Genomic DNA, 17,140 nt, shown 5'->3' on the forward strand with positions numbered 1-17,140 from the left:
TGACATCTTGTGCATACATTATGTTGTATAAAATACAATGACTGTGATAATGAAATATTTCAGACTGTTCACTTTACTTACTTTTCACATAGACATTAAATGTTACAGAGGAGCTGGCATCAGAGTTGGACACAAAAAATGTGTAAATGCCTCCTTCTGTTCCTTTTAGTCGTGTAAGGTGAAGTTCACTTGTGTAACTGTAAAGAAAAAAATTAAGCATTACTAAGACACACAACTTGCTCTGAACAGACAATTGCTACATGGAAAATAAGGAGGGAATTTTCTGCAGACATCATCCATGCACTCTTATCTTACATTATGATTGCCACTGCACTTCCAACATCCAGAAGTTTTGTCATTTCTAACATCCAGATGTGTGCCTGGGTAGCAGCTGAGCATCAGGCTCAGACCATGCATGCATCACCACCTGCCCCTCTTCCCACTGAGGAGGGAACCCAGACTCACAACCGAGGCCACAGGTTCTGGGTGCTTCACTGGATTTTTGGAAGACAAGCAATCAGGAGAGAACAGTAGCCAGCAGAAAAAAAAAGTATAAGCTTTAATCCAGAGCACTGGGGTCTGCTGTGGCAGTGAAGGGAGTTTCTGCACACAACCAACCTTAATTATCTTTTTTGCTTATTGGACAAGAATTTAGGTGAGTCATGAGTAAGCTGGTCTCAGATGGTGTGGTTAGCTCGACACTATTCCAAATGTAGGTCAGCAGACTCTGCACCAGCTACTATGGCAAGCCACATGTACTACATCTTCTAGTCACAATTTTCTCACCATTCCCACTTTCCTCTTTCCAGAGGAGACTCTAGTCTGCTGTTCCAAAGTGAAATCAACACCTACAGCCATGCATATTACCTGTTATTGCCCACAGTCTTGAACTTGACATCATGGTCTGAGGAATTCTGTAATGTTTCATTCATGTACATCCAGACTTCTTCCTTTGGTTTTGGATATGCCTCATATTCAACTGTTAAGTTTCCATTTTGTCCTGCATTTATATCTATTGTGGTATTCATTGTTGCAAGCAAACGGACAAATCCTTTAGCTGATGGTCATAAGAGGAGAAGAAAAACAATTTCAGGGCCATTTAGAAGATTGTGAGTACTCTAACCACACTTAGACAACATCAAGATCAGTGATCAAACATCCAACTGTGAAACAGGAAACCTTATCTGCAAAGCAGAACTTAAACCTTCACCTGCCAAAACCAAGGCTACTAGCTACATATAGCATGAGGCACTGGACTGAAAGCAGCCTTGAGTGCCTCAGCATAAATAATTCCATCTTCTGGTGACAGATATCTTCTATATGCTTTTGGAAAAATGCAAGTGTGTGTTTGATTCTACTCAAGTATTTCTATTTTTCCAAAAATTTGACTCGCTGTCTGGTGTGAAAGAAACATTACAAAAAAAAGCAAACTAAAATAATTTATTACAGTATTCTAGAGTATTAAAGGTTTCTTTGTCGAGTGTAATTAAGAACAACATTACAAATGAAGCTATTAAAAGCTGTAATTAAAGAAAAATGTGCTAAGTCCACAGGCCTGGATACCAATCATCTTAAACTAAGGCATTTCTGTACATCTGCTGCTGCTGGGTCTTAATCTTTCATTTGGCAGATACCATTTATCACTGCGCAGTTCCGTTCCAAAGTATCATGTCTAACAACATCCTTGCTGTAGTGGTTTTAATTTCATTAATAAACTCATCAGATTGAGGATTCACTTTAAAAAGACAAGTTTTTCAGTCCAATTACAGAAATTCATAAGGGAATTATCAGTTTGACAGGCAGATTGCAATTACAAGGAAACGCATTTACTGAGAGCTTGAATTTAGACCTAAAGTCAATCTCAGATCCCTTCTTCTTCCCACTTTCTACTAATCAAACTGCTGTGGCCAGCTGGGCACACGAGCTTGGGAAAACCAGAGCCAGTGGGGCTTGGTGAAAGCATATGGATCTGCCAGAGCGCTTGACAGATGCTTTGAAGAAGAAAGGATGAAGTAAATACACAGCAGGCAGGTATGCTCTAAAATGGTCTCCATCATTAGAAATGAGGAAAAGATTTTAAATCTAGAAACTTAAGGTTTGCAGTTTCTTTGCAGTGCTTTTTTCAGTTTTCTGTATAAACACAGGATTCCCTATACAAGCTATATTCAAAATCAGACCAAACTCCCTTCAAATAAAATTTTATTAAAATGTTATCAGTCCCTGTAATGCAGTTCTAGTACCTTCTATTGTTAGATAAATCAACTGATAGAAAAAGGAATCGGGAATTTTACAAAAAATACACATTTTTTGTAAAACTTTTGGCTAATGTTAAAGCCAAGTGACTGTAATCCCAGATCTCTATGTACACACCATGCACCACTTCCCAGGACCCTGGGAGCTGGTACAGTTCAGGTAAATATAGTCAGTTTGACAATAAATGCTGAAACACATCCAAAAGTTGGAGCTTATTTAAGTCAAATTTGAGAGGATGGAGAGAGAAAACTATCTCAGTAAGGAAAGATTTTTATTAAATTCAATTTTTTATTAATTTTTTTTATTAAATTTTTTATTAAATTCAAACTTCGTATTTTACTAAAAAAAAAAATTTATTTCCTACTTTTTATAATGCCATACTTTATTTTAAACTCCAGACTTTCCAAAGTCAATCCTTTTTAAAGCTACATTTGCATATGTAGTAGTACTAAGAATTTCTGTGGTGAAGAACTTCCCTCATCTTATAATAAAAGCTTTCACATTGATCCCCTTGGGGAGAAGATTTTCTTTCATACTTCACACTGTTTCACTCTTTTACATATGAATGTAGTCTCTCCTGTAAAAAAATGAGGAGAACATCCCTGTCATTTTGAGCCCTACCCCCTCAACCAGCACAGCAAGGTTAAGGGCACTCAAACCTCTGCCTGTTTGCTGAAGATCTGACCCACACAGGTCAAACACTTCTGTTTTCTTTACGTTACCAGGGAAAGCAAAACAAGCAGTGCAGCTGGAGCGCGTGTCTGTGCAACAGAAAAACGGATTTGAAAAGGAAAAAAAGAATCCAGGGCTACACTTCCCTCAGTTACTACACCCTTAAATGGAACTGAAATGATTGTAGCAACTACACAGGCCAGAATGATCTTATTAACTATACCAACATGTCCTTAATTGTTCTCAATTTATCAAATGAGCAGGTTTCAGCAGCTTTAAAATGCAAAAGGCACTGTGTGTCACCCAAGTTAATATACAGCAGACTCGAAACACGTCTGTTATTAAACAAGAGGAGGAAGGGAGTTTGCTCACTGTTTAGGGACATGATCTAAAACATGTAGAAGTGATGCACAGTGCGTTTAACAAGGGGGTGACCTCCGGAACAATTTCATGCTGTCTATGGGCACCACAATGCTGCTCACAGCATTATTTTAAACAGAGGTACAAATACAGCTTCTGTGTAAGAAACACTGACACACTGTCAGTGAAATTCCCCATGCTTGGAAGGCAGCTATTGAAGATGTGCTTTGCACTTGTGCTGCCAAGTCACTTAAGCATAGGGACAGTACCAGGAGAAGGTAAATTAGTTGCTTTGTTAAAACCTGCTTAAATTTTAGATTAAACCAGGAAGGATGAGACAAACTAGAGGGACAGAAACACTGTTGGGTGGTTGTACTGGTATCACTTTCCAATAACAAGCAAAGGGTTATTATAGAAATTAAAGCAGTCATACACATCACAACTTCCTGAGCCATCCCATATGGTAGCAGTCAGCAATAACCTTTACAGAAAACCAACTTTACTTGCTGAGGTTTGGGAAAAAGGAGAGAGAAGGAAGGGAAGACTCCCCAGTGTTCTCACTTTTCATCTCCTGCTCTTAGAAATGTTAAGAATTCTACAAGAAGTATTTACCTAGAGCTTTCAAGGTTACTGTGGCATTGGTTCTTCCGAAAGGGTTTTCTGCTTGGCATGTGAATTCTCCAGAATCATTAACTCCCACTGAACGGATGTTCAATGTTAATTTCCTTTCGTATCCATAATCACCCAAATTTCTGCTTTTGCTTGTAACAATCTGTCGGTAAAAAACAATTAACATCTAAAACACTGTGTATGCATCATCTTTCCTAGATAAATTAAAAATAGAAGTAATTATAACTTTGCTATATTAATATTCATAACTTTAAACCGGAATAGTAAGCCAGCACGACAAACCTGTCACTAGAATCTCTCCATGCAAAACAAGTGTGTGATCAGCTGCCTTTGGGAGATAATGTCCTCTCCTAAGTCCTATCCCCTCCCCTTCTTCTTTTCTTTTTACTCCTCAAGATCTCTTCTAAGGCAAGAATGTGTAAGGATGTGGGGTGGGGGTGGGGTGAATTTGGGGCTGTGCTCACCTGCCCCAAGAGAGCCAAATGGAGGAGACCAGCCCAGGCCACAGAACTAAACCCCTAGCTTCTTCAAATGTTCCCACTACCTGATGGCAAGGCTGTTGTGGTCAAGGTCAGACCTAGCTCATTCAGTCTAGATTTCCAGTACTAAGGCGAGTATTGGTGAAAGGGTGAGTAACCACCTGAAGGTTTTATTTCCACAAACAGCACTTCTAACTGTAGGGTTTGATGCAAAATGACCACTGGGTCCTGACTTTGCTAATGCTCAGAAGCTGAAGCTCTGGCATGAAGTCATTGCATCTCAGAAGTGTGGTTCACCCCTCAAATGGTGCCTGAAGTTCACCAGCTCTCTAATGGTTGCAATGCTTCCCAGCAAATGACTAGAGAGACTTTAAGGTCCTGGGGCTTAATTTTAAAAGTGTTGCTCTATGTTCCAAGGCCAGTGCATCTCCTGATGGCAGGCATGCTGCAGAGAGCCCTGCTGGCACCAGGCTATACACAGCATCCTCCCTCTGGTACCCACTCTGATTCTTGGTCCATAGCAATCCAAATTTATTAAAGGAAACTGAAAACTTCATTCTCTTAAATATGTCATGATTCCATACATATGCATAGAAAAAATAAATGCTTTGAGATGTTGATTTAGTCTCTGTGAGAACGTTCGGTATGGTTGGAAAGAATGACAAAATTTGCACTGATTAAACCAAAGGCAGACCTGGACTTGTTATGATTTTATAACTGAATTATTGCAATTCTTGGGTGTTCCAAGAGCTTCTAGGCAAATTAAAGCTTCTCAATGCAATTTTGATTCCTTCTGACTTACAATAATCACAAGAGAAGTATATTTACTATGGATGTGCTTGCTAACAGCCAGTCTCCTAATTTTCCTAAGTGGTAACTTCAGTCATACATGGAAAAAGCATTTTGGTTTTTTTTCCTCTCATCTATTCAGGACAAAATGTAATTCTGCATCTACTTATATATGAAATTTATGTGTTCTGTTTCAATACAAAATTTAATTTGATAGTCATTATTTCAAAGACATCAGCTCCTACTATTTACCAGAAAGGACAGAAAAGTCAACCTTATTGGGAAAATACTTTCTTTGTGGCTTTTACACATTAAATAAAAAGTTATAAAGCAAAGCACAAAAAAAATGAAGGGAAGGCCTCAATTTCATCAGTCTGTAGCACAGGAAAGGAAGGGGAATGAGACAAGAAATTAAATTCTCAGATGAAGGTCCTACACAGGAACAAAAGCAGCTCTGGATGTCCCAAGCCACCTTCAAGTCACTTGGACCTTCTACACATTTAGAGCTGCAGGGTGGGGTTTCTGGAGCAGTGAGCACTTAGCAAGAACAGCTTTGCCAGAGCTGGTTGATCAGCTAAGCACAGCATGCCCAGCCCCAGGGAACAGGACTCCTGTTTGTTAGGTGCCTGAGGAGATGTGATTTATCCAAATGTCACAGGAGTCTTTTCTTCCATGTACATGGGCTGAGAATTATGTATTCTGGTCACTACCATTAGCTGTAAAAGATCAGACAATTAGCATGGGAGAGTATATGGTAGAGTTACTAAAAAGTCTTCACAAGAGCTTTTAATTAATTTAAATTTCAGGGTATACTTAGAAGATCAAGAAACATTCTCAAAAACAGCCCAATGTCTGCTACTCCTTTCAAAAACAGAGCTGGCAGCACACTGGCTCACCAGGGAAGGGGATATCTCTGCCCCTTTTTCTGCAGAATATCTGTTCTGCCTGTATCAAACTCCTGGAGCACTGAGCCTCTCGATAATTTAATTTGGTGATGCCAGTCACTAACTTCATCTATCACTGGCAGACAACAGCCAGTTCACTGGTTCATTTTTCAGAGCTTTTCCAGTTAGTGAGGCACACCATGCAATTTAAATGAATTAATCATTCCTGTGAATGCTTACTACTATTCCTGTCACACACAACCCCATGCTAATTAGAAGGTATTTTACTGTTAATGATAACAACTAGAATATGTAATTTGCAGTCCATGTGTTGATATTTGCAGCTCCCATTGATTGCAATGTGATGTGTAGGCACTCCACGCTTCCATATTTAGGAAGCCCAACAGAGGTCACCTAAACTTCACATTGAAAAGCTGAACTTTAACTTCTTTTTGGGAAGAGAAGCCCATGCAGATGCTTTTCCTCCTAGCCATCCTCATGGGCACAGGACAGTTGTTGCTCTCTCACCAGTCTGTGGGATACTGAATCTTTGTAAATGCAACAAATCCAAATCAACACAGCATCAGGTACCCAAGACAAGCATGAGAATGTCTACAGAGAGTCTGTGTACTGTGCTGATACACATGATACAATTAAAGGAACTTACCCCACTCTTGTGAGAAGTCCAACTAGCTTTTACACTGCTATCCACATCCGTGATTATGCATGTAACTTCAAATTCTTCTCCTTCTTTGAGAAGTTCATAGCTTTTTGATAAGGTGATGACAGGAAGAGTTTTGTGAACTGGAAAACAATTTAGAAGTTTATTACTTTTCATTAGTCTCAGCTCTTCCGGGGGGGATAAAAATCAACAGTCATTAATTAACTTTCCAATAAAATCAAGGCTCTAAGATGTATTCAAATTTTTTAACATATTACACGGTTGTTCCCTTACAACAAGCACATTTCTGCTTCAACCTCACTTCAAATTACACTTGATAATAGTTGTTAGAGCACAGCAACTTGCATAAAGAAACCCAAATGGCGTTGAACCATCAATGAGATTATTCATTTTGTAACAGTGATTAAAAAGTAGCACTCTGGAACTGAAAACATGGTGAGGATCAGTCATTGCAGAACAGAAGCCCAGCAATAACTACAGATTTTAATTACAAAACATTACAGCCAACAGAAAGTACTGTCTGGCAGGTCCCTGAAAAGCTCCTGATGGACTGCCCAGGAAGGAGAGGTATAGCTCAAGGACTTCTGCATGCCTGTGCCTGAAAGCACCATGACCTCTGCTTGCAGTGATGGCTCAGTTTGTCACCCAAGAAGCAGGTGGTGACATGCAGACATGGGGTAGCTGTACCCTGCTCTGCTTCAAGATGTCTTTTGTCAACAGCCAGGTGTATCTGAGGACTGTGTGTCTCCTGCCTCTGCAAAGCTGCTCAGCTCTTCCTCTGTTCCCTTTGTGGTTTGCTTTTCTTCTTTCTTCATCCTTTCTTCAGATTTTCCTCTTTTATTATACTCCAGTTAACTTCCCACTAGGGCTTTTACACAGGAAGACAAACTCTGAATGCAGCATGCATCAGATAAGGTCTTCCAGATTCTCTTTCTGCTTCTGACACAACTTTTGTAGTTTTCTTAGGTATATTGTACAAAACTTAGGAAAGCCCCATGCTTCTCAGACATTTGTACATTAACAATGTTTTCCTCATGTAAGGAAATACAGAAGAGAACAAAGAAAAATGTTTGCTCTCTTCAGACATAAAGGCTCACACAAAAATCCCCCTCAGCATTCAGCAGTACCCAAGTGACAGGAGGATGCCAGTGCAGAACGCATTCTGTGTTCTCATCTGCCAGAAACATCTCTGGACATCCAAAAAAGAGCCCTAAGTTGATAAAGCCCCTCATTGTTTTGAGAAGGGCTGTACATAAACAGCCTGAATACTCCTGCACAGCTCCCGGATATAACTACAAAAACATCACCCACCAAAAGGTCTCCAACCCATTTAAACGTTGAGCCAAGGAAAAAGTGGGAGTTTTACCTGATGAACTCAGTAAGGACTGAACACTACAGCACAGTAATCACAATACTAAGAGTGACAATCCCGAATTTCCAGATCATCAGGAAAAAAGTCTTAAACTTGCCACAGCAAACTCCACACTTGAGATAGTCCTCACTCCTCAACCTCTTGCCCGACCTCCAAGGAGAATGGGCAGGTTCCACAGACCCTGCCATGGAGCAAACACCAGTGTGTGCCCTCATCACGCCCAGGGCAGCCCTCCTTCACCAGCACAAGGCCACGTGCTGCTGTGGCCTGGCCCCAGCTCCCAAGCCCTAGCACGATGCAGAGGCAGCAGGGATGAGCACACCAGCCTGCTGGCCCGAGCTCTGCTCCCCCTCTTTCGGCAGCAGCCTCAGCTGCAGCAAGAGGTGGCTTCATTCCAAGTGTCCAGAGCTAGACGGAGAAACAACTCATTTACTTGCTCCTCTGAAAATTGCCAAGCCAGCCTGGCTTGCTGAACTGCTCCCTCCACTTCCCTCCTGGGTATTTACCCAACTCAATAATGACACATGGGCTAAAAGTGTAGGCTCCAAAGCGCCCAGACAAAACCGGCCTGCGAAGTCATGTAGACAGCCATCAGGCTTCCCCTCCTTCCCAAAGCCAAGCACCCAACCCTAGGGCGCAGGGGTGTGGGAAGGTCAAGTGTAGGGGATCACCAGCAGGTTTGCCAAGCATAGTGCTGCATGTAGCAGTTCAGCCACAATGCAGTCCTCATCATCGTCTGTGCACACAGCTGCTGTTGTGACCATCTTCACTCAATAATATGAAAGCAAAGACCTTCTCCTTCCACAAGTTCTGCCTCTCCACCAAATCCCTCTTCTTCAACACCATCCATCAGCTCCTTCTACTGTCACTTGTGGGCAACAGACATTGGAGTCAGGCACCAAAATCATTTTACCTGCACAAACCTGTACAAACCTCAGGGTGCTGGTTTGTCCTCAGAATTTAACAGCATAACCAACATTTCTTATAATGATGAAAAAGTGCTTGGAAATCACCAGGAATAGAAAATAAAACTCATCATGGCCAAACCTTCTGAGCACAGCCACAAGCTAAGTGCCACAAGATCAGTCTGTGCCCTGACACGACTTGCCCAAAACAAGCTTTCTAAGCTGACCACTTTCCTTTGGACAGCAATGAGGTTTCACAGCCCTTCTCTACACCTCCTAGGAATGAGGTTCTCTAGAAGAAGGCAAAAATCCAGTGTTACCTGGTCTCACATTCAGGAAAATCTTCTCTGATATCTTCTCGACTCCATTGTGCTTGGCCAAGCACTGGTAGCAGCCCTTGAACGACCTCTGTACGTTCTTTATAACAATGCCTTTCTGGGGATTGGGAATGAACGTCATATTTCTGGGGAGACGTTTCCCATCACATCTTTTCAGTGTGAAATTCGTAACATTTGGATCTGTTAGTGGGCACACCAGCAGGATGTCACTGTCTTCTTTTCCATAGATCAGAGAATCAACAAGGAAGAGCACATTTGGATCTGTGAAGAAACACAAAGATCTGTCAGACAAACTGGCATGGGAACTTCGGATTACCCTAAATCTACAATTGGGCACTTCTCAAAGAAAGTGTTACTTTCAGCCAGTGAAATTGAATGTTGCCCAATTCACATTCACCAAGAGACATTAAATTTTGTCCTAAAAGAGCAGCACAACCGAAGTCGTGCTGTAGCATTCAATGTCAAATACACTGAAGAATCATGTGCACTAAAAATAAACTTAACTGCTTTTTTATTTGGAGATAGAGGGCATTTTTTGCCTTGTTTAGGTCCAAAATATCCCCACAACAGTAAACAGATTTCCACAGACCACTAGAAGTAATTTGCTTTTAGCTAGTGGCAGGGCTGTAAGGTTCCATGCCCACAGGAGGATTTGCAAGAAATTTATGAGCAAATGGAAGTTGAAAAGCACCTAAATTATGGTTTTCACTTCTGTAAAATACATAATCTAAATGAACACACATTGCTACCAGAGGAAGCAGCAAACAACTTCTCTCTTTCTCTCCGCTCCCTGAAAGCAGAGATTATTTTTAGCCTCCTTAGAAGAAAAACTGGGCATACAAACAGCATATCTGATTGAAAAATCATCATGCAATCTTTCCTAAGGTAACTTTCCTATAGCATTTCATCTCAGCCAACCACAGCACACATACTTATAGTACTTTAAACACTTCTACAAGCAAAGTTGAAACCCATGATATGTCATGACCTTGAAATGCTAAGAAGCTGGCAAACACAAAAATAAAGGAATGTGTGATGACAAACACTCTGTAAAAGTTTATTTCAGATTCCATCTGCCCTCTCTACAGAGTAGAATGAATAAGAAAAACAAAAACTGAGAGAAAAGTTTTCTTTCTTTTTTGCAAACATGCTTACAACTTGAATGATTAGAAATCAACAAACCATGGCTTACCAAGGAAGACTGAGAGAATTTCTTTAAGATGATGGACAATGTGCATTTGGTTTAAGACAAGAAGTACCAGGCTGAAAATGAAGCCTTGGATGTTTATGTAAGCAATTTGCTACATCAGGGGTTCTTCATCACTGAACAGAGAAGTTACTGGCTGGTTTCTAGCTTAGAGTGAGGGTGTAGCTTTAGCTGAATTGGATATTACCACCCAAGAAGCCCCCACAAACTACAGGTTTTGAAGCTTCAGTCTAGAATTAGAGGACAGAGACTACTAAGAAACAAAAAAAAAGTAAATAATTTCTGAACAGAAACTAAATGTGACCTTTTGCACATAGAGATCTTAAAAGAAATGCTATGACTAGCTGTCACTTTGAGCAGGAAGAGAATGGATTACAAGTGCTCATCTAAATGTCCCTGCTAACAGATATAACCGATTGCTTTCTATTCAGTCCCTCTTGCTCCAGTATGGACAGAACCAAGATATCTTCATTAGGCAGAAAGCATGGCTTCCCTCAACTACAAAAAAAAAAATTTTGAAAATAGCAGCAACAAAGACCTGTTTCACTAACAGCTGAAATTGCACAGAAGGCCTTGACTGGAGCAAGCAGAATTGCTGAGGTGCTCCCCTTGCATCTTCAATCCCCATCTGAAACAGAACAGCACAGTGAAAAGATATGAAAGGACTTCCTACAGAGAATCCAGACACAAACAAGGCTGCTCATGGTCATGTTCTTCCCTTCATGGCCTTCTACCCCATGGACATCTTGGGTCGCACTTGCCTTCTGGGCATACCACAGGTTTTCAACACAAGATATGGTAGTGCTTATCAGTGTTTCCTTCTGAAAAGACTTGAGATTAAAATCAAGAGATTTTTCTCTCTTCTGCAGGAGTCTGAACTCGACTTGCTTGGATCAGGAAAAAAATGCTTTTGTAGATACAACACAAATACTTTCTGCCGAAACAGAAGGGTGAAGCAGGTACACATCCTCTATCAGTCAACACTGTGTCATTCTTGGTCACAGAAACAGAAGAAATTTGGATTTACTAGGTTCAGAAGAACATAAGATATTAACAGATGCCACTATTTTAGGTGGTACTATACAGGATCGAGGTTCTTGGTCCTGCTGTCTCTTCACTCCCACCTTTACAAGCAAAAAAGTATCATGGGGTGTTTGTGCCAACCCACAAGCAGCAGAGCATATGGCAGCATCTTACAGGTGATGTAAGACGTCATTAAACCACACCTGACGCAAAATGATGGTCAACTTCACAACCATACTTATTTCACTGCCAAGAACTTGTCAAAGTTAAGGTGGCACGTTTTTAACAACTGAGACAACAAAAGATAATAATGAGTTGTGTGAGGGCCATAGAACTTCCCTGATGCTTTGGTAAGGATGCTTAGGAGAGCTGCCTGCTATCCTGAGGTGAAGGAGCCACTCACGTAATGGAAGGCAAAAACATCTCTATGATCATAGCTGTCTGCGATAATTACTGTGACCTTCAGGAAAAAAATCATGGTAGGTAAAGTCAAGATTGTTTCCCACATATAGGTAAAATACATGTCAGATTTCCCTTAGTCATAGTCTCAGAGGAAAACAGAAAGTCAAGAAAACTTAACCACAGTAGCTGCATGGCTATTTGGAGAACTCAGGAGCAGTAAAAGGAGCACTCTAAATTGTGTGGCTGCTATGCCAGACATCTTCCTTGAAGAAAATAAGCTTCATTGTGCTGTTATTCTCTGTGCTTGTATCCCTGTCTTGGAGAACAACCTTGCAGTAATTCTCAAAGGACTAGCAGGGTTCCGGGGGTGGTCTTTGAGACAACCCCTGTTGGTCAAGGAATGCTGTCTTCAAGAAAGTGGATGCCGTAGGACCTTTTTCCATCAGTAGGTTAGGAAGACCACCAGACCTATGTGAAGGACAAGCAAAATAACTGTTTCCCTCAGAAAGTAAATGGAATGCCAGGCGTGGTAAACTGTGAGCTTAGGGGCAGCTGATATAGACATACATCAGCAGAGAAGAAATGTGAAGAAAACACTGCACAAACAAGAGTAATAAAGGATTAGAAATGTGTCAGAGCAGAAGCACTTTTTCCCTGTCTGAGACATTTCTGATCAGTCACAAGGTACATCAGAAGCTGAAGGCGGAGGAATCATTGCTGTTTGCTGGCTTAGGCCTGGAAGCACAGTCTCAAAAGACCAAATCCTTTAGGCTGACCGCCTCAGTAAATTAAAAGCTCAGGACCAAACTTTATATGACTCCATACTGAAGGATGGCATAGAATTAAAAAGACATTTCTACATATTTCTTGCTTCTTCACTGCATAACTGACTCATACAACAGAATAAGGTCACTTAGGTAGCATCTAGAAAGGGAGCTTGGATAAACTTCACCACAAAATTAATGTGGATGTAAAGAGGAACTCATCCAGAACTTTGCACTGCTGACAAAGGCCATTGCAAGCAAAGTAAAGAATGAAGTTTCTTCCTACTGGACAGGGAAGAAGATTTCTTCTATCAGGTTATGTTCTCCCACTGTACTTCATATTCATTCTGTTCTCTGACAATTATTATCCTTTTATTTTAGGAGTGGAGATGGCGGGGGGGAAGCAAAAATAATGCCTTCATTGATATTTACCTTTAACGAAAACATAGTAAGAGGAGACAATACTCCCTTCGCTTCTGCATGTGTATCTGCCTATGTCTCTGACTGTTGCATTTTTGGTGTGCCACTCTTTCTCATTGGAACTCTTCGCTTTTGCCAACGGGTCCGAATTCTGGAAACTCCAAGTCACAGGTCCTTTCTCATTGCACGTCAGCCTTAATTCATCCCCTTTATTCACAACCCGTAAGGACTCTACATGGGACAGTGCACCACCTGGAAAAACAAAAGCACAAAATAGAATGTCTGTCAATACAACACTCTCTTTTTTTTCTGCAGCAAAATTGTTATTTATAGCTGTAGATGTGCAACTAATATTTTAAATTATTAATTATTTCTTTAAAATATTAAGCTGCAATAGCACTGTGCAATTCTACAGACACCTTTTTGCCTGTAAGACCTTTGGCACACAGAGAAAATAACCAGTGCAGGTGGAAACTGGCCTCTAAAAAACCTTTTGAAACTGAGGTTTCAGATGCACCACTTTCTGCAATGTTTTGGCTTTTGAATGGGAACAGACCCAAGCTATTTAAAAATTAAATTCAAGAACATATGAGTCTGATCCTACATGGCAGCACTTTTAATCATTCTTTGTCATTTACTCAGTACGTTGCCAAGAACTAAAGTTTCCTTGCTCAACAGTTATCTTTTTATAACTGCTCTCTCATGTATTCAGATGCTCCACTCATACTCTTGAATTAGAAGTGTCCAGTTTAATGAAGGCACCAGTATATGCTTTCCACACTTGCTTGTTTCTTTACCTGAAATGCCAATTCAACATTTCATACATTAAAAAAAGAAAAATCATGCACAATACTCTTCAAGTTTCCATCTCAATGCTATCAAATTAGTTTTGCTGCGGCACCAACCTTGCAGTCACCAAAGCTGCTCTAATTGACCATTTAGCTTCTTTTTCACTGAGCATGCCCTAACACAACATTTTAAATGTTTTTACAAAATAAACCTCTTTAAAATTAGCAGCTCCAGTTCACAGTTCCCAACCACTTCCCAACACAGAGAAAGGAGCACTTTCCTTGGCTCTACTGTTAGGGCAAGCCAATCAGGGGGTTGCTGAGTTAGCATACCCATGATTTTAAAGTCTTAGTGAACCTACAAAAATGGAGCTCAAAGTCCAAAATACAGAGAAATTCTCACTTGTTTCGGACCTACTTGAACGTAAGAAGAACATATGCAAATATTGAGGTGATCTTGCAGTAACAAACTCTTCCCCTTTCAGAGTAGCTCTCCAGTGCTACAAGTAATCCTTAGCTTACAATAACTGTGCTGTTCACTCATGTCACAGAGTTGCACAAGAGTGTACGAACGACATCCGACATCCGTGTGTAGTAGCAAAGTCATGCCAGTGAAAATACTACTTGTATGCAAAAACACACTCTGCAGCTCCATTCAGAGGCTGAATATCCCTACCCACACAGATAACAACAGACGTTCAGGAAAAACAATCGGATAATTAGTTGGGATGAGGTTATACACTCCAGACTTAATTCACTCATCTCACAGCTTTAGTCGTTCTTAAAGTATACACTGGATTAAGACCAGGTCAGGTAACTGCTCCTCTTCCTGACAGATCCACCACAGAGTAGGAAGCAAAGGATGGTTAGACCACCTGCAGAGGCTAATTACTTTGTTTGTTCGTAGTCTGAGAGGAGCCCTCCTTGGAATTAGAATTGTCAGTGTTAAACTCAACTGGCATTCATTCTTCCAGTGTCACCAAGCAATTTTCCACATGAGGTCCACTAATCCTGCATATATGCTTCCACAAATGAATGCATAAACAATCATCCTAGAAATAAAAATTGCCAGAAAAAAGCAGAAAAAAACAACTTTTAATTTCAAATCTGCTACCACAAAGTGCAGGTTTGTGTCTGAGCTGTGGTACATAGTTCAAACAAGAAGGGTGAAAGTCCAAGGTCTCAGAAGAACAAGTCCCAGCCAGCATGGTAAACAGGAAAGCTGGAAAAATCCTTTGCTCTGGGCAAAGAGGTGCCTGACAGCAGGGTTGAGGCATGAAGACCTCTGATATTCAAACCCATCAGATCAGAGCCAGGAACTTCAGGCATGTGAGAAGATAGAGGGCAAAAACCTCTGAGAAGGGCTCCTGAACAACCATGCAGGTCCTTCATGGGGACCTCTTTGGAAGACTACTCTGCTTGCTTCCCACAGACCACAGGGCAGTTCAAGTGACAAATTACATGATCAGCATGAAACAGCAGAAGTGTGGTGTGGTATAGCTATCCTAGCACTAGCTTAACAAATGAGTCAGGGAGGATTGAGAAAGCAGAAGATGTGGACAACCTTTACTGGCATCACTCCATGCCTGCAGCCAGCATGGTCTCAGCTTGGGCCCTGCCAGGGAGGTGCACACACAGCTGGACAGGGACGGCCCCCACTGCTCACTGTTCCAAGGAGTCCTGGGCAGGTCCCACAGACCCTGCCATGGAGTAAACACCAGTGTGTGCCCTCATCACGCCCAGGGCAGCCCTCCTTCACCAGCGCAAGGCCACGTGCTGCTGTGGCCTGGCCCCAGCTCCCAAGCCCTGGCACGATGCAGAGGCAGCAGGGATGAGCACACCAGCCTGCTGGCCCGAGCTCTGCTCCCCCTCTTTCGGCAGCAGCCTCAGCTGCAGCAAGAGGTGGCTTCATTCCAAGCGTCCAGAGCTAGACGGAGAAACAACTCATTTACTTGCCCCTCAGAAAATTGCCAAGCCAGCCTGGCTTGCTGAACTGCTCCCTCCACTTCCCTCCTGGGTATTTACCCAACTCAATAATGACACATGGGCTAAGTGTAGGCTCCAAAGTGCCCAGACAAAACCGGCCTGCGAAGTCCTGCAGACAGCCATCAGGCTTCCCCTCCTTCCCAAAGCCAAGCACCCAACCCTAGGGCGCAGGGGTGTGGGAAGGTCAAGTGTAGGGGATCACCAGCAGGTTTACAGAGGAAAAGGGACCCATTAGAGGCAGTAGTGTCAAGATTCATGTCATAATGGACCTGCTATTTGTGGATTTGTCAAACCATACGTATGACTGTGTTGTGTGTAAATGCTGACAGGTTCTGCAGTAACAAACCCTTCCCCTTCTGAAGGCCAGCTCAGTAGTCCTACAAATACTGCCACGTCCCTCTGATGCACAGCACAGCTGGACTGGATGTGTAACTGTCATGCCTGAGCCGGGGGGAACATTTCTCAAAACCCAACACCACTTGCATGAGAAAACACACTCTGCAGCTCCATTCAGAGGCTGAATATCCCTACCCACACAGATAACAACAGACGTTCAGGAAAAACAATCGGATAATTAGTTGGGATGAGGTTATACACTCCAGACTTAATTCACTCATCTCACAGCTTTAGTTGTTCTTAAAGTATACACTGGATTAAGACCAGGTCAGGTAACTGCCCCTCTTCCTGACAAATCCACCACAGAGGAGGAAGCAAAGGATGGTTAGACCACCTGCAAACACTAATTACTTTGTTCATGGTCAGGGTTTTGGAGGAAGCCCTTCGTCTCTCCCCATCTCCCTCTTCATCCTCCATCTAAGGATGAAAACTAACCAGTGCTAAACCAAATAGACAAGTCCACCAGTGTCTGTTTTTCCAGCACTACCAGAAATTTTCCATGAGTTCCACAAATCAATCCCCTACATAAACTCACAAGACTGAACAGACAAGAAATCATCCCACAAAAAATAATTGTCAGAAAGATTAGAAAAACATGATTTTATATTTTTATGGAATGTTTATGACTCTTACCTACTCCTTCCCCTAGGTCTCGTCCTATCCATTCCGGTTAGGAGTTCAGATTTTTGCAACACTTACTACAGGACTACCTAGCAAGTTATTGGCAAGTTTTTAAAGGTCGTAAACAACACAACAAAGCCTTAGCTGCCCAGAGGCACAAGAAATACAT

General features: G+C 41.7%; 1 protein-coding gene across 1 annotated transcript in view; it reads right to left on the reverse strand.

Moving 5' to 3' along the window:
* Window positions 1-17,140, reverse strand: part of KIT (KIT proto-oncogene, receptor tyrosine kinase) — a 55,520-nt gene that overhangs the window by 23,889 nt on the left and 14,491 nt on the right. The window contains exons 2-7 of the mRNA XM_058838945.1: window positions 13,193-13,432; window positions 9,347-9,625; window positions 6,735-6,871; window positions 3,898-4,057; window positions 868-1,057; window positions 82-197 (exon numbers count right to left, since the gene is read on the reverse strand). Coding sequence (XP_058694928.1) covers window positions 82-197; window positions 868-1,057; window positions 3,898-4,057; window positions 6,735-6,871; window positions 9,347-9,625; window positions 13,193-13,432 — 1,122 coding nt within the window. The remainder of the gene's footprint in view (window positions 1-81; window positions 198-867; window positions 1,058-3,897; window positions 4,058-6,734; window positions 6,872-9,346; window positions 9,626-13,192; window positions 13,433-17,140) is intronic.

This window comes from Poecile atricapillus, chromosome 4 (assembly GCF_030490865.1).
Source record: "Poecile atricapillus isolate bPoeAtr1 chromosome 4, bPoeAtr1.hap1, whole genome shotgun sequence".
Taxonomy (NCBI): Eukaryota; Metazoa; Chordata; class Aves; order Passeriformes; family Paridae; genus Poecile; species Poecile atricapillus.